The sequence below is a fragment of the Asparagus officinalis genome, chromosome 10, assembly GCF_001876935.1.
Source record: "Asparagus officinalis chromosome 10, Aspof.V1, whole genome shotgun sequence".
In the NCBI taxonomy this organism is placed as follows: domain Eukaryota; kingdom Viridiplantae; phylum Streptophyta; class Magnoliopsida; order Asparagales; family Asparagaceae; genus Asparagus; species Asparagus officinalis.
In genome coordinates, this window is record NC_033803.1 from 49,030,305 (window position 1) to 49,046,098 (window position 15,794).

General features: G+C 43.4%; 1 protein-coding gene across 1 annotated transcript in view; it reads right to left on the bottom strand.

The window, feature by feature from the left end:
* Positions 3,278–15,794, bottom strand: part of LOC109826715 — a 19,579-nt gene continuing 7,062 nt past the window's right edge. The window contains exons 2-6 of the mRNA XM_020393731.1: positions 6,855–6,954; positions 3,843–6,488; positions 3,587–3,760; positions 3,431–3,490; positions 3,278–3,309 (exon numbers count right to left, since the gene is read on the bottom strand). Coding sequence (XP_020249320.1) covers positions 3,278–3,309; positions 3,431–3,490; positions 3,587–3,760; positions 3,843–6,488; positions 6,855–6,954 — 3,012 coding nt within the window. The remainder of the gene's footprint in view (positions 3,310–3,430; positions 3,491–3,586; positions 3,761–3,842; positions 6,489–6,854; positions 6,955–15,794) is intronic.

The following is a 15,794-nucleotide window of genomic DNA, read 5'->3' on the forward strand; positions in this document are numbered from 1 at the left end:
TTCCCGAGACACCTCGGGTGTCCCAACTTAGCCTGAGACGCTCCGTTGCGTATGGTTGATTGTTTTCGCCGTAGATTCTTCGTCCGAACTCGGATTTGGGTGATTCCAAGTGCGTTGGAAGCTTGACGAAGAGTTCGATCCATTCTGGTGGTTGGATTATCTGTAGAGTGAACGAGACTCGAAGGGCGTTGTCCTTTTTGTGAACATTGCCGGGTTCCCGATTGGTCCGGGTCTTCGTTGTTCCGAAATCCTATCAGCTCACGTAGTTCGTCGATTCACTTCAATCGTTCATCGACGTCAATTGGACTCCTGTGGATCGGATAGTGACGTTCATCGTCGCTCTTTAACACTGAACCGTTCGTGGAGACCTATAGGCAATTTTCGATGCCTACAGATATTATCGGATTACTATGCAGAACAGACTACCTATTCAAGCATCCTAAGTAAATACTACCCACTAGCCTCATCGCATCATCGCATCATCGCATCATCGTGCGGAACAGACTACCTATTCATGTATCCTATAGGTACGGCTCACTAGCCTCGTCGTATCACCATGCGGAACGAACTTCCTGCTCAGACATCCTCATCGCATCACCATACGGAACGGACTGCCTCCTTAGGCATCCTATAAATATGGCTCACTAGCCTCATCGTAGCACAATGCAAAATGAACTACCTATTCAGGCATCTGCAATTACGGCTCAATGGCCTACTTCAACAGTATACCGACGCACTACCTTAAGCACTACTTAGTTGTGCCTTTCAAAAGTATCCATATACACATATATATTGTTCTAACTAATCGTTTCCTCATCATGGTAAAAATAATACACGCAACTATCCCCTTCTCGGAAGTCCGCGTGTGCCAAGCCTCCATAGGTGTACGTCTATGTCGTACGTGTAAATCATTGTACATCTTGAAGCCCGTGTTCATGAACAACATGCAAGAAAAATTATCACAAACAAGACATGATGTCGGTCGACTATCCTAGGGCATTGGTCGACCGACGACAATTCGCATAAACATGCGTAAAAATAAGCTTCGATCGAACAAAGAATTACACAAACCCAGGATAGGATTGGTCAACCGATGCACATGGTTCGGTCGGTTCAGTCGACCAACTAGAGTCTAAGACTCAGGTTTGAGTCTCGTGAAGGTAAGACAATTTCAACAAAAGAACTTATAGAACATCATTATGAGGTATAAACATATGTTTACTCATGTGTTTAACATACTAGGGTTTAACTAAACAATTATTTATCATCGTAACATGATCTTTGGGGTTTAAAAATACTTTAAATATAACTAATAATCAGATTAAGTTTGTACAATTAGGGTTTAAAACCTAATTAGTTCATCATCTTAGCAATTAACCATGGTTCTAAATATCAAATTAATACCTTTTCTTCATTTAGTATTTATATTCACAGATCTACACATCAAAGTAGGGTTTTTAATCCACAAGCTTATATCACTATATTGTTTAATATTCAAGACTCAAGTTCTATACATCGACAATTAGGGTTCAGGCCATGTAAAATAAGAATTATCAATTGATCTGAAAACTAATAATCATGATCATCTATTTTTATGAATTAAAGTTTAATTCTTCTGACCTCTTTGTTATTTTAAGATTTAACATCAGAACAAGGATTTAAAATTATCGAAATAAGCACTACACATTAGATTAACTAATTATACATATTAAAAATATGAATTTCTACAGGGGATAGGTTTGGAGGAAGATGATCTTGGCTCAACGCACTGCTAAAAAATCCAAGGGTGCAAGCAAACAGGTTCTCCCTCGCCAAACGCCGATGATCTCGCCCTCTTCTCGGTATTTGCCTCACAAAGCTCTTAAAAATTACCAAAATATGCTCTAGGATTTTTTTTAGGGGAGAGGGTGGCTGCTAGGGTTTAAAAATATGATATAAATAAGAATTTTTCATGATAAACATAGGTCTATATAGAGGCAAACCCTAAACAAACAAATGTGACCTAAAATAGGAAACACAGTCATATTGGGAAAATAGTCTTTGGTATTTTGGCTGTAACGTTTTTGTCCGACCTCAGAATGAGGTGATTTAAGATGCTTTGGAAAGATATTGAAGAGACCTATAATTTTATTCTTTTAAGTTTTCTAGATTCAAACTGAATCGGTGTATAATGTATATATTTTCTTAACTGGTTGTTTTTTTTAGATTTGAATTACATCAGTGTATAATCTATATATACTCTTAATTGGTTTCAAAAAGATTACTATCATGCTCATTTATCATTAAATAATATTTATCATAATATAAATCATTTAATACTATTTACCATAGTAGTTTTAAAAAATTTACGGGGTTTTACAATAAGATAAGATGATTGGTTAAAAGTCAGCTAAAACAAGATAAAAGAGAATATAGAGTTTGTTCCTAATCCTCGATAAACTTTAAGAAAATTAGCACACTTTTATATGATGAAACATCCACATAAGCATATACAAATACTAAAAAGTTCATAAAAATCCCTTCGAAAGATTCCTAATATACTAAAAAAAGCTATTCTATAAAATATTCAGAAAATAGCGTCATTCACTCATTTTGTTTCATTTTTTGTTGAGCCGACATCAATCATTTTTGTCCTTATCTTTTTCGATAAAATTAGACTACTTTGAGATGCTGAAAAAATAATAAACCTTAAATTGGAAGTTAATTTTAAATAGCTTAATGAAATAATATTAAATAACTACTCTTTTGTTTGCTAAGATTTGAAATTTTAAGTTTTTTTGTGCTTTTAAATTTTGGAGGATGTGTTTTGTAAATTTTAAAACTTTGAGAGTATTTTTTAAAGATTTTAAATTTTAAGTTGGATGCTTTTAATTTCTATATTTCATATGTTGGTGGAAAGTTTTCGATTACTAAGATATTTCTTTTAACTCTAAAATTTTGAGGGTGTATTTTTACAATTTTTGAAACTTTGGATTGTTTGTTGTAAAATTTAAAATTTTAGTGGTCTGTTAATAATTTCTAAATTTGCCATACACTGGTTGTACATTTTGAAATTTCATGGTTTTTTTGTGACTTTTAACTTGTGAAGGAGTTTTGTTTGTAATTTTTATAACTTTGAGGTTATGTTTTTATAAATTTTAAAATTTTCATGTGCCTGATGGTAATTCCTTGAATTTATCTTTGTTGTTTGCAAGTTTTAAAATTCCAGAAATTCAGGGGGATTTTTTATTATTTAAACTTTGGAGATGTTTCTATAATTTTTGAAATGTTGAGGGTGTTATTTGCAAATATCAAATTCTTTGGAGGTTCCTGTTATCATTCATGTTTACATTTCACTTTAAATTATATCATTATCTTCATATTATGTATATCCAATAAAAATTAATCAATTTATCAATCTTACTAATCAAAACAAATAAAGTGAGATTACCTTCAACAATAGTTGCGGGATTAGCAGCGCTACTACCCGCACTCACCTCCTTTAGTTTAACTAAAAGAAGATAAAGCGCACAAGTTAGTAGGAGAGGAACACGTTCTGATTCACTTATCTTCCGAAAATGTCCCCCAAAGGAGAAAACATCAGTACCTGTATCTGCGGTTGGCGAGGTCGATGTGGTGGCTGGAGGAGGAACAATGTCCATATGAAGGGGTTCCTCGTTCATAGCCTTGTGCACTTGTTCAGTGAAGCTAGATTCATCAACATCCATTAAACCCGGAGAAGAAGGCTTGGGCACGATTTCCCCTTCCTCTTCTGATTCAACTGCAATGATAAAAGAATAAATGCGACGCCTTATTCAAAAAAGAAATAAGATAACAGAAAGGAGATGAAGATGAAACTTTACCCCTTTCATCAACTGGAAGATCCTGAGTAAACTTCTCCTCAAATAACGGAGAAAGTTGGCGTTCCCGATGAGCCGTCTTTTTAATCCTCTTCGAGGCACGAGAATCTCGAGGAACCTCGGAGCTTTCATGTCGAAACTTGGTACGTAATTCGGTTCCTTGAGTCGGCTGAGGTTGAACCTCAGAAGGAGCAGTAAGCCGAGATCTTTTCCTGTTAATAAGCGGGGCAACCTCTTCTTCCTCTTCTTCTGCCTCTCCCTCCTGAGAAAGCCATCTCAAGGTCATCTTGTTGGAGGACGACAGGGGAATGTTCTTTTCCTTCATTTGTATACCTTTTGAAGGAGCACCGGGTAATTTGGGCGAAGAAGCTCGACGAGTCCTGTGAGCCACGGGAGACAAAGGTACATCACCCTCTGCGTCGCCTCGGGTCTCATCCTCTTCGCTGGATGTCTCGAAGTCGTCGCTCTCTTCGGAATCAGCTACCTGTTTTCCTTTACGAGAAGACGTAGCGGGCTCCTTTCCTTTTTTTGATACAATTCTCCGAACTACAGCCTCGGATTCCAGTTCGTGGAGCTTCTTCTTCGCAAGAGGAGTATTGGCGGCTAAAATCCACCGGCAGTAGAGGAAGGTTAAGTAAAGACCAGGCTCAGCGACAGGCAAACTAAATCGAGCTCCGGTACAGCCAGCAACATTCCAGAACCAGGCACGTACCCCATCAATAAGGCCTCCGCAGTTTATCAACCATTTATTGGGATTCCCGATATACAATTGATCGTAGCCGAATTGTCGCGCAAAACGGCAAGGAAAATAAGGCTCAATCCTGCAAATGTTCTTCGATCGAAAAACATTATAGCCTGGGCGAATGTTCATGAGCCAATGAAAACTACCCGTATCGAGAGAGGTCCTGTTAGCCCCAGGCATTTCCTCGTCAACAAGCGTGTCATTATAGGCACCAGAAAACCGAGGGAAACACTTATAGAATTCCCAGCATTTGGCATTCTTGAATTGCCTCACACGGTCAGTCCATGGTCGGGAAGGATATAACCACTTACATCCTTCTAAGAGCTGCAGCAAGGGGATTTCTGGATCAGACGCATCAGGCGCTGACATCATGTCCGATCGATGGAGAACTAGCCACGCCATCAAATAGGTGTACGGAAATTCGACGCTCGACAAAGGAATCTTAGTTGAAGGCTCGGCACCCACTTTGGTAAAGGTGTTGGCTAGGTTACGCAAACCGCTATGGAGGTCAGCAATCATAGCAGAAAGAAGAGATAACCTGCCTCTGACAACTAGTTGCACGGCGGGAAAGAGAACTTCAAGAGGAAGCGCCTCAGAAGACTGATGCGGCACTACACATCTCTTTAGCCAAATGGCCAGATAACCGGAAAGAAGAGTTGCAGGCTTCATTCTCTTTGTGGCTTGCCACAAGAAAGTGTTGAACTTGGTGCCCTTAAGAAAACCACCTTCAGATGACTCAGTTCTGTAAGACTGAGCATTAATCTTCGTGATTAGCTGGTTGACGTCAGAAGGGGTCAGAATCGGTGATTCACAGACTTCTTCACCGGTCGGGCTCTCAAGGTTCTGAAATAGGTAGTCGGCGAACTGTTTTAAACTGACTCGAGCCGCCTTCTTACTCTTCACTTCAATCTTGGCTATCGCTATCTGATAATGACAAGTTAACTCCCAGAGGATGTCATAAGCAGGAGAGCAGGCCTTCTTCATTTTCATCAACTGACGATTATTAGGAAAATATTCTTGGTAAGGAGTATTCCCCAATGGCAATCCGGATACCTTCATCATTTCGTGGAGCGGAAGCCCTAATTCCCCATACTTGGTAAGAAAGGTATTGGTCTCCGGAATATAAGACTCGAACAAAGCCATAAAATGATCTGCACTCACTGGGAGACCATGCATACTAGCTCGGATTGGAGCATATAATCCCAAATCCCGCAACTCCTGATCCCAACGATGGAGTACGTATTTGGTCATCCTAGCCCACCATTTGTCAGGAAGAGAGTGAACCCATCCATAACACCTGAATCTTGGAATGGGAAGTTCTCGACCAACCCGAGCGAGCTTATTCTTTACGGTATTGGCCCTTATCATCAGTTCGTTTTGGGGCCCACCATCTGGTCCAAATATACCAGGGTGAAGACCACGAACATCAGGCCTACCGACGGAGCCAGGAGCGCTAATATCTTTACCAATATAGCCGCAATGAACGTGCTCATGGTCTTCTGTCAAGTGCCACGTCATTTCCCTCGAAACAGCCAAATTCCTCAATTGCAGAAGGGAGTACTGTCGAGGAAATGGAGGAAGGAATAGAAAAGAACCTTCATGTTCATTCAACCAAATTTCAGAGCCACGGCAAAGTTTGTCTGGATCTTCTACCGAATCTCCGAACAGATAATCAGTCTTCTTCAACGGTTCAGTAGAATCTCGAATTGGAGTTAGGGGTGAATCAGTCAAAAGAGCGCGCAGGGTACGACGACCTCCCTCACGAACCAACTCTGGAATACTATTATCACGATTTTCGCTAAATTGGCGAGCCTCTCTAACCAGAAAGTCGCCGTTGAAAGAGGCATGAAGAGTACCGCTTTGACCTGGATCCTCTCTATCAGAGAAGGCCACAGAAGGAAAGGGGACTGCAAAGAAAGGTTGGAAAACAGTTGGACCAAAAAGGCTAACAGACGAGAAAACCTTCACTAAGTAGCCGCGGCAGTTGTTGCTGTCGCGCGTTACCGCGGCAGTATACACTGTCGCGCTCAGGCGCGGCAGTACGAGCTGCCGCGGTAACTGAACAGCGACTCTTGATTTTGAAAAGGCACGAGTTCGACGAATACCCGTGTCTTAACTGTGGTACATGCCTTGATTGAACAAGGTATGTGTTTTGAAGCGTCAATCCCCTCGGTGGGGGATGTCAACTCTTCCCGAATGCCTCTCAACGGAGACAAACGAGGTTATATGCACAAAATCAACAGTTTCAGAGAAGAGAAGTGGAAGAAACTTACCCCCAAAGGATGGAACTGCAGCCTCGACATCCTCAGGTGCTGGTGCCGCTGATTTTCCCTTCGAACCACGAGTCTTCTTTGGAGACATGGTGAAATCAACCTGGAATCAAAGAAAATTAGGGTTTAGAGATGAAATCTCGAATTAAATAGCAAAATAAACATGAAATACAAGGGATAGGCTCGGTTCTTACCAGGGGAGAATAGAATCAAGTTTGATCAAGGGAAAAGATCAAAATCAAAGAGAACTCAAAACCCTAGATCTTAAAACCCTAGGTTTTGTTTGAGCAAACGCAAAGATGAAGAGGTGGAAAGGGGAAAAACCAGAAAAAATCCTTTTATAGGGTTTTGGAAGAGGTTTCGAACTCAAAGAGGCGGGGAAAGGTGACCCGAAGAAGCCCAAACGTCAGAGTTATAATCTGACTGGCCGAAGCGCTGCGCGGCACTCGACACTGTCGCGCTCGAGCGCGACAGTCTATGTTGCCGCGCTAAAGCGCGACAGTGTAAGCTGCCGCGGCAGCTAACACACCATGGTTCACTCTGGCATGTATAAATACTGTGCATGCACGATAATTCTTCGACGTTTGAACACATACATCTCTTGCTGTATTTGGAATACACATCTGAACACTCCGATGAGTATATGAGTATAAACTGCATCTCCTTGAACCTCCCAACGGGTACATGAGGTTAAACTGTTTCCCGAACACTCCAATAGAGCATATGAGTATAAACTATTTCTCCATTCTTCAACAACAGTTCTGATTCAAGACTTCGACGACGGGCACGCGATAAACGCAGCACCGGAGGAATCTTAGCTATTCTACAAAGCATTGAGTAGACTAAGAGATAAAGAAGTCAAGGATTGAAGCCATTCACAGACCATTCTACGCAATTTCCTCAACAAAGAACTGGAGAAATTGCAGGGAAAGCCTATCATATCCAAAGTGTCCCAGACTCCTCTCTAAAAGAAATGATGAGTCTGAGATACTTTGGAGGGGGTATCTGTAGGCGTCAAAAATGCTTATAGACATTCAAACACCATGCAAGACAACATAGAAGAACGATATACACGTCATCAGACAGCACTGTGGCGCTGCAGCCAATGGTGTCGCGGCTTAGGCGCGGCAATCCAAAGCGTCGTGGCTAAGGCGCGGCAGACCAAGGCGCCGCGGCTATAGCGTGGCAGACCAAGGCGCCGCGGCTATGGCGCGGCAGACCAAGGTGCCGCGGCTTAGGCGCGGCGGCCTATAGTGTCGCGGTTGTTATAAGAGGATGACGTGGCAGTTATAAGACAGTTATTTGATGATTTTTTGAAGCCCACGTGGCAGCATATCAAAGATAGAACGTGTGCTGACGTGGAAAAGCGGTTAAACCACGAAAAAGGTGGTTAAAGTTCGTGGGAGAGTAGTTTTGAGCGCGATGGAACGTGCTCATAACCGTCTCTTTGGCCGCGGCAGCCTATACTGCCGCGCCAATAGCCGCGGCAGTGTAGACTGCAGCGGCCAAAGAGAAAACGGCCAGTCAGTTATTTCGCCTCCGTTTCAACTGTGGTGCACTGAGAGCCCTATAAATACCTCCCTAGGCACGAATTAAAGGACAGAGAGCATTTTTGGAGCAGAAGATACTTGAGTCTTTGGTGATTTTGAGAAAGAAAGAGAGAATTTTCACCCTCTGACAAGCATCATTTGGTGAATCCTAGAGATCTAAGCTCAGACTTGATCTTTGGAAGAACGGACATCTTACATCGATAAGATATTCGTTTTCAAATCTTTACTTCGATAAACGAAGGAGAGATCCTTAAACAACCTCTCGATCTACGAATCGGTGGTCCACGAACTAAAGCATTCCCGGCACAGGCAAAGTCCCACAAAAGCAGGAGTTGATAAACAATTTCTGTGTTATTTTCTCGAGAGTTGTATTTTCTTTTATTTTCATTGTAATTCTTTGTAAACGATCGAAGTTTTAATGGAATCTGCAATGGAAACAACTTTCGCTGAAAACAAACTGGCGACCACAGTGGGAGCCAGCGGCCTCGCTGCCGAGGCCGCAGTGTCGCAGCCGATTAAGATCATCGTCACCGAAGAGATCGAATATGAATTCGATCAGGCAAAATACGAGGAGTATATGTCATCCTCGTCATCAAAATCCTCCTCACCCCGCAAGTGCAGGAAGATTTCTTCTCCCAAGAAAGTTCCCGAGTCTTCAGTTCCAATGAAGACCGCAGGTAGAGATTCTTGCCAAGTCATTGCAAAAGAATCAACCTGCGACATCTCTGTTCCGAATGACCCTTCACCAGTTCAAGGGTCCTTAAACCAAGATGCTCCGGTATTGACAAAGAGAGCTCGTCAGAGACAACGTCAACGCCGCGCTCGTCAATTGGCTAAGGCCATGCAACAGACCGACGGGGTCCATTATTACACGGACCTAAAGTCGAGGAATCAAAAGATGGTTCAGTTGCCCCAAAGGCAAAATAATCACATCTCTGCACAGCTTACGACAGAGGAATGGACTCTGGTCAAAAGAGCCCGTTCTACCCTGAAGGAGCGTATACAAAGGCGTCAAGCAAAAGCTGCTCACGCTCGTGCCCTTCGTCAACAAGTGCAGGAAAACAAAAAGGAAGTGGTAGATGGAAAACCACAAAAGAACTGTAGAGTTTGGGTTCCCAAAAACGAGAACACCCAAAGAATACAGAGGAAGTCAGTCTTCAACCGCGGCAGCACAGACTGTCGCGGCTCATCATATAACCGCGGCAGCACGTACTGCCGCGGCTCATCATATAACCGCGGCAGCCCATACTGCCGCGGCCCATCAAACAACCGCGACAGTTATGGCTGCCGCGGCAAAGAGAAGGTCAATGAAGACCCCATTTCAACTCCTTCAGCATCCGTCCCAAGCCCGTCTGCTGCGTCACCAGTGAAGATTCAGGACAAGCCGGACATATTGAAAGTCAAACTCACAGAATTAGATCTCCTTAGTTTGGCATTTGATAATCAGGGCAAAGCCCCAACCAAAGAGCAGTCAAACCCAGCAAGTAAACCCTTAGTGGTTTCTTATACAGGGGGTCGTAAACATCCTCCTGTCAGAACTGCACAAGTCCAGAACGAGAGAATACCAGTTCATTCTCGTCTAGGACCGATGATGACACCATTCCCGCAAGGGGGTGGATTTAAAAATCCAACCTTGGATCGCTCAGAAGCGACAACAAGTCGTCCTGCGCACGTTAACAAGGTTCAGAAGAAAGAGATAGGTTGCTCAAATCGTAACAACGATGAGCTGTACTATCAGAAAAATAACTCAAGAAAAAGAGTTGTACAAGAAAACGAGTCTCACTGCTCCTGTGAGAGACTCATCAAGGCAGTGCTGACAGAATGCGGATGCTCTAAAGCGAATTCAACAAGAGTCTCCGTATTTCAAAGACTTTCAAGTGAAACGTCAAGACCCAAGATGAGACGTTTCAACAAGAAGAAACCGGCAGTCCGACAAGATGAGTTCCCTGAGGTCACTATTAATATGACCAACAAAGGGAAGCAAAAGTCAGTCAATCCCGACCCTGATTTCTCTCCAGGGGGGAGAGTTGAGCGGGGTCTTTCTCAAAGGATGGCGCGGTTACAAAGAAGAGCCAACCTACGACGAGACTACAGGAAAATGCACGAGGGGCTATCTTCAGATGAAGAAATGTCAGATACTTGTTCAGCCATTGCATCGGACGATACCGCATCCAGTGTTGGACAAGCCAGAGAATCATTTGCAATTACGCCAGACCAATTGGCTCACATGCTGCAAGAAGCATTGGCTAAACAACGCGAAGAAATCAGAGCTGAGTTCAAGACTGAGATGGAGTTGACTATGCAGCAAATGCGGGATTTGCAGGTTCAGCAACACCAACCGGAATCAAGCCAAAGAGCGGAATCCAGTCGGCGTAATGAAGAGGATGAGACGATATTTGAAGATCATCCTCTAGATAAAGACAACTCCGGAAGCGATCCGACCAAGTCAGCCACTCAACCTCCACAGATCTATTTGAAGAAAAGCGAGGAAGAGGACAAGAAGATGCACGATCTTGAGAGCAAAGTCAACGCTTTGATGACGGCTCAAGAAGTGAAGAAAACGGGCATTCCATACCCGTACCCGAGGGAGTGGGACCTGATTCCTTATCCCCAGAAATTTAATTTGATTAACTTTACTCCTTTTGATGGCAGGGGTTCACCAACTCAGCACTTGATTTATTTTAAGTCGCATCTCGGCGCAATATCCGGGAACGAAGCCCTGATGGTTCGGTCATTCGTGGGGACCCTTCGCGGGCCTGCCTTCGATTGGTACCGACGTCTTAAGCCCGGGAGTATCACTAGCTGGGAGGATATGGAAGAACTATTCCTCACCAACTTCTTCGACGACGACACAGAAGTCTCGATCGGCACGTTGTTGGACGAAAAGCAGAAGGACGGGGAATCTGTTGATGTCTTTGTCAAGCGATTCCGGGACAAAGCAGTGAACTGCAGAGATCCACTTACTGAGGAATTTATTCTACAAACATGTCATAATAACCTGTCCTTGGATGTATTAGAAGTGGTAGGGGTTGTTCACTCTAAGACTTGGAAAGAATTGAAAATGAGGGGTGAACAGGCTGAGCGCTTTCTCAAGAGAAAGAATTTGGAGAGAGGTTTGCCACCAGCCAATAATCAGAATCAGAAGCAGAACTTTAATCCTCGAGGCAGAGGAAGAGGGTCGGTGGCCGCTGTCGATGCACATCAAACGTCACAACAGCCACCGCAGCAACAACCGCAACAATCATCCTTCCAGTTGGCGCCAAGCCAGAATCAACAGCCTCAGAAACAGTTTAAGAATTCTGAGCCCAGATTCCCGAAGGAATACTCTTTCAAAGATGATGAAGTTCCGGTCATCTTCAAATACTTGTTAGAGAACAACAAGATCAAGCTTCCACCGGTCACAAACCAAGAAGAAGCAACGAAGATCAATGACCCAAAATATTGTGCATACCACAGAAGGGTCCACCATCCTACTAAGACATGTTATGTCTTAAAGGATAAAATACAAACATTAATTGATGTTGGTATTGTGACGCCGAAGCCAAAGGAGAAGAAGGTAGGCGCAAACGCGGTCTCTATTAGCTTCGGATCGGTTCCTTTGTCCTGGTTTCAAGCCGAGCCAGTATCAAAGGTCAAGATGCAAACCATCAACGATGACCCTCATGGACAGCGCCAGAAGGGGCTCGTATCTCACACAGCCCCCAACGGCGAAATCCTTTGGGTTCATCCGGATTTGCTTGAAGATGAACAGTGGACGACATCCAAATCAAAGAAGAAGTCAAAAAACAAGGGAAAAGAGAAGTCCTGTTATGGAGTCTCAGCAATCCCCGAGAAGAATGATGAACGGATAGCAGCTTTATCCCTTTCTGATGAGGAGCAGGAAGTTTTCGCTACACGAAGTGGAAATGAATACCATTACAAATATCCGGAAACTTCTAACCCAAACGCTACAACTTTGAAAGAGTTGGGGATAGCTACAACTCCTCCAGTACCTGCTGAAAAGCCGCAACAACCGGCTAAGCAAAAGGAGAAGGAACCTCAACCCAAAGAGGTTCAAATTCCGAAGCAGTCTCGTTTTAGTCGACCGATTGGACGAGACAAACCGGAAAGCTCGAACGCACCATATCGTTTCGACGTTATGGCTCAGCTGGCTAATATCCCAGCAAGAATCACATTGTACGAGTTGCTGCGCCTCTCGAAGGAAACCAGGGAAGCTTTACAAGAAGCTTTGGCTGATTCTGAGGTATTCCTCACTCAGATCAAGCCAACTCCCGAAAAGCCAGAGTCATCAGTACAGCATTGCAATCTGGCAGCCACAAAATTCCCTTGCATCGCTTTCACAAAAGAAGATATGCAAGTTAGGAATTCGAAGCATGATAGGCCTCTATATTTCACCGGATATATTGGCTCGAGCATGGTCAACCGGATCCAAGTCGATCCGGGTTCCGCTGTTAGCATCATGCCACTTCGATTGATGTACCACCTCGGAATTCCCGCTAACAAGTTAGCCTCTACAGGAACGGTTATCTATGGTTTCAACACAAGCGGGTCACGACCGTTGGGAAAAATCCGGGTGAAGTGTCAACTCGGAGATCTGAAGTCTGAAGTCACCTGCTATGTGATCGATGCGGAGACTTCCTATAACTTACTGTTGGGTCGTCCATGGATCCACGGTAATCTTATAGTTCCCTCCACCCTCCATCAGTGTTTGAAGTATGTCGACACTAATGAGGAGGTCAAGACGGTGGTCGCGGATAAGCAACCATTCAAGGGGTTAGAAAATTACTTTACTGACTCCCTTCTTTATGGTGCCGAATCCGAAACTGAACCATCGGCCCATGGCACGGACAGCGGAGAAGAAGCTGATACCGAAGCCGGGTTCGATTATAGTGAAGGTCTTGTACTAAATGACATTGAACCTCTTGTAATCGATCTTGACGGTGATGAATCGTCGGACGAAAGTTGTAACTGGCAGCTTGCCGATGAAATAATAAAGGGTGATTTAGAGTATTTGCCTTGTCTTGATAATGTAATGCAGGAACTGTATAACAACCCTAATCTACATATGCCGCTTCGTTCGTCTTGTACGACGACGAAACGCCTCCAAGATTCATGCGGAACAACTGTAATCTTACCCGCAAAAGTATGGGGTGAAAAAGAGATAATCTTTGGAAAAGGGGAACTATCCCCTACTCCAGATCATTTCTTAGACAGTAATTCGGATGAAGAAAAACCCGGGCGACACTTCTCCCGGTATAGTTCTCAAGCGAATGACTATATGGCGAGTCAAGGCTATGACCTTTCACTTGGTGAAGGCCTCTATTTTGGTCAAGGTGTTAGGGTTCCACCCCGTCCTGCCTATGTACCAAAAGGAAAACCAGATAATTATTACAGTCGTAATAGGGGTCTGGGTTATGCCTCATCATCCGATGACGATTATGGCCAACGGATAATTAACCAATTAATAGACAGGAGTGGGCATTCATCTGACACTTCAAATTGGGATTCTGATGTAAGCATTGGAGAAAAATTCAAAAGTCTCATGTCAAACATGGCAACAGTCGATCCTTCTACAACAGAAGAAGACGATCAGTTGCCCACTTGGGAAGATCCTTGGACACATTACATGAATGTCCAATACGGGGATCGATTCGAGCAAAGAGAACCTCCTACTGAAGATAAGGTAGAGCAAGTTAATATGGGTGACGAAAATAATCCAAAACCTATATTTATCAGTGGGGATCTTCCACCAGACGAGAAAGATGAACTAATCGCCCTCATCCGAGAGTATATCGACGTGTTCGCTTGGAATTACGAAGATATGCCTGGACTCGACCCAAACGTAGCAATGCACACCCTTAATATAAAATCGGATGCTAAACCTGTCAAACAACAACAAAGACGGTTTCGGCCGCAAATTATGGAGGCAATAGAAGTTGAGGTCAAGAAGCTAATTGATTCAGGTTTTGTCAGAGAAGAACAACATCCCGAATGGTTGGCCAATATAGTCCCAGTTCTTAAAAAGAATGGAAAGATCAGAATCTGTATTGACTTCAGAGATCTGAATACCGCCTGTCCTAAAGACGATTTTCCCCTACCAATTACGGATGTCATTATCGACAACACATGCGGGTTTGAGAGAATGTCGTTCATGGACGGATTTTCTGGGTATAATCAGATAAAGATGCATCCAGATGATGAAAAACATACAGCATTCAGAACACCCCTGGGTGTTTTCTGCTACACTGTTATGCCATTCGGCTTGAAGAATGCCGGCGCTACGTACCAACGAGCGATGACGAAAATCTTTCAAGAGCACCTCCGGAAAACTGTCGAATGCTACGTTGATGACCTGGTCGTTAAGAGTCGTGATAAAAACGACCACATTAACGATCTGAAGACAATGTTCGAGCTTATGAGAACTCATCAGTTGAAAATGAACCCGACTAAATCCTTCCTTGGAATGTCGAGCGGTAAATTTCTTGGATTCGTCGTCACCACAAAAGGTATTCATATTGATCCTGATAAGGTGAAGGCGATAAATGAACTGCAGCCTCCAAGAAATCTTAAAGAACTCAGAGGATTGCAAGGTCGATTAGCATATATCCGTCGGTTTATATCGAACTTGTCCGGAAAATGTCAACCGTTTTCCAAACTCGCAAAGAAAGGCGTGTCGTTCATTTGGGATGAAGCATGTCAGTGTCAGAAAGCATTCGAAGATATTAAAACATATCTAGCGAATCCACCTATTCTCGTCGCACCGAAATCGGGCAGACCGTTTTTGATTTATGTCAAAGCGACGAGCCATTCGTTAAGTGCATTACTTGCACAAGACGACGATAACGGTCACGAGCAAGCTGTGTATTATCTGAGTCGTACATTGGTAGGAGCTGAGTCTCGTTATCCGATAATTGAGAAGGAATGCCTCGCTTTGGTATTCGCGATTCAGAAAATGCGACATTATTTAGTCGGACAGACGATTTATGTCATTTCCAACATAAATCCCGTCCGAGTGTTCATGACCCAACCGGCTTCCATGAATTGGCGGTTGGCTAGATGGGCCTTACTCCTATCGCAATATGACTTGTACTTCAAGCAACAGAAATCTGTTAAAGGACGAGCTATTTGTGATCTTCTGGCGAAAAACCCTACGAAGGATGTAGTCGAATTGTACGACGATCTACCAGATGAAACTCACGAAGTTAATACCACATCGCAATATGACTTGTACTTCAAGCAACAGAAATCTGTTAAAGGACGAGCTATTTGTGATCTTCTGGCGAAAAACCCTACGAAGGATGTAGTCGAATTGTACGACGATCTACCAGATGAAACTCACGAAGTTAATACCACCTCACATCAACAAGTGTGGCAATTGTACTTCGATGGGGCT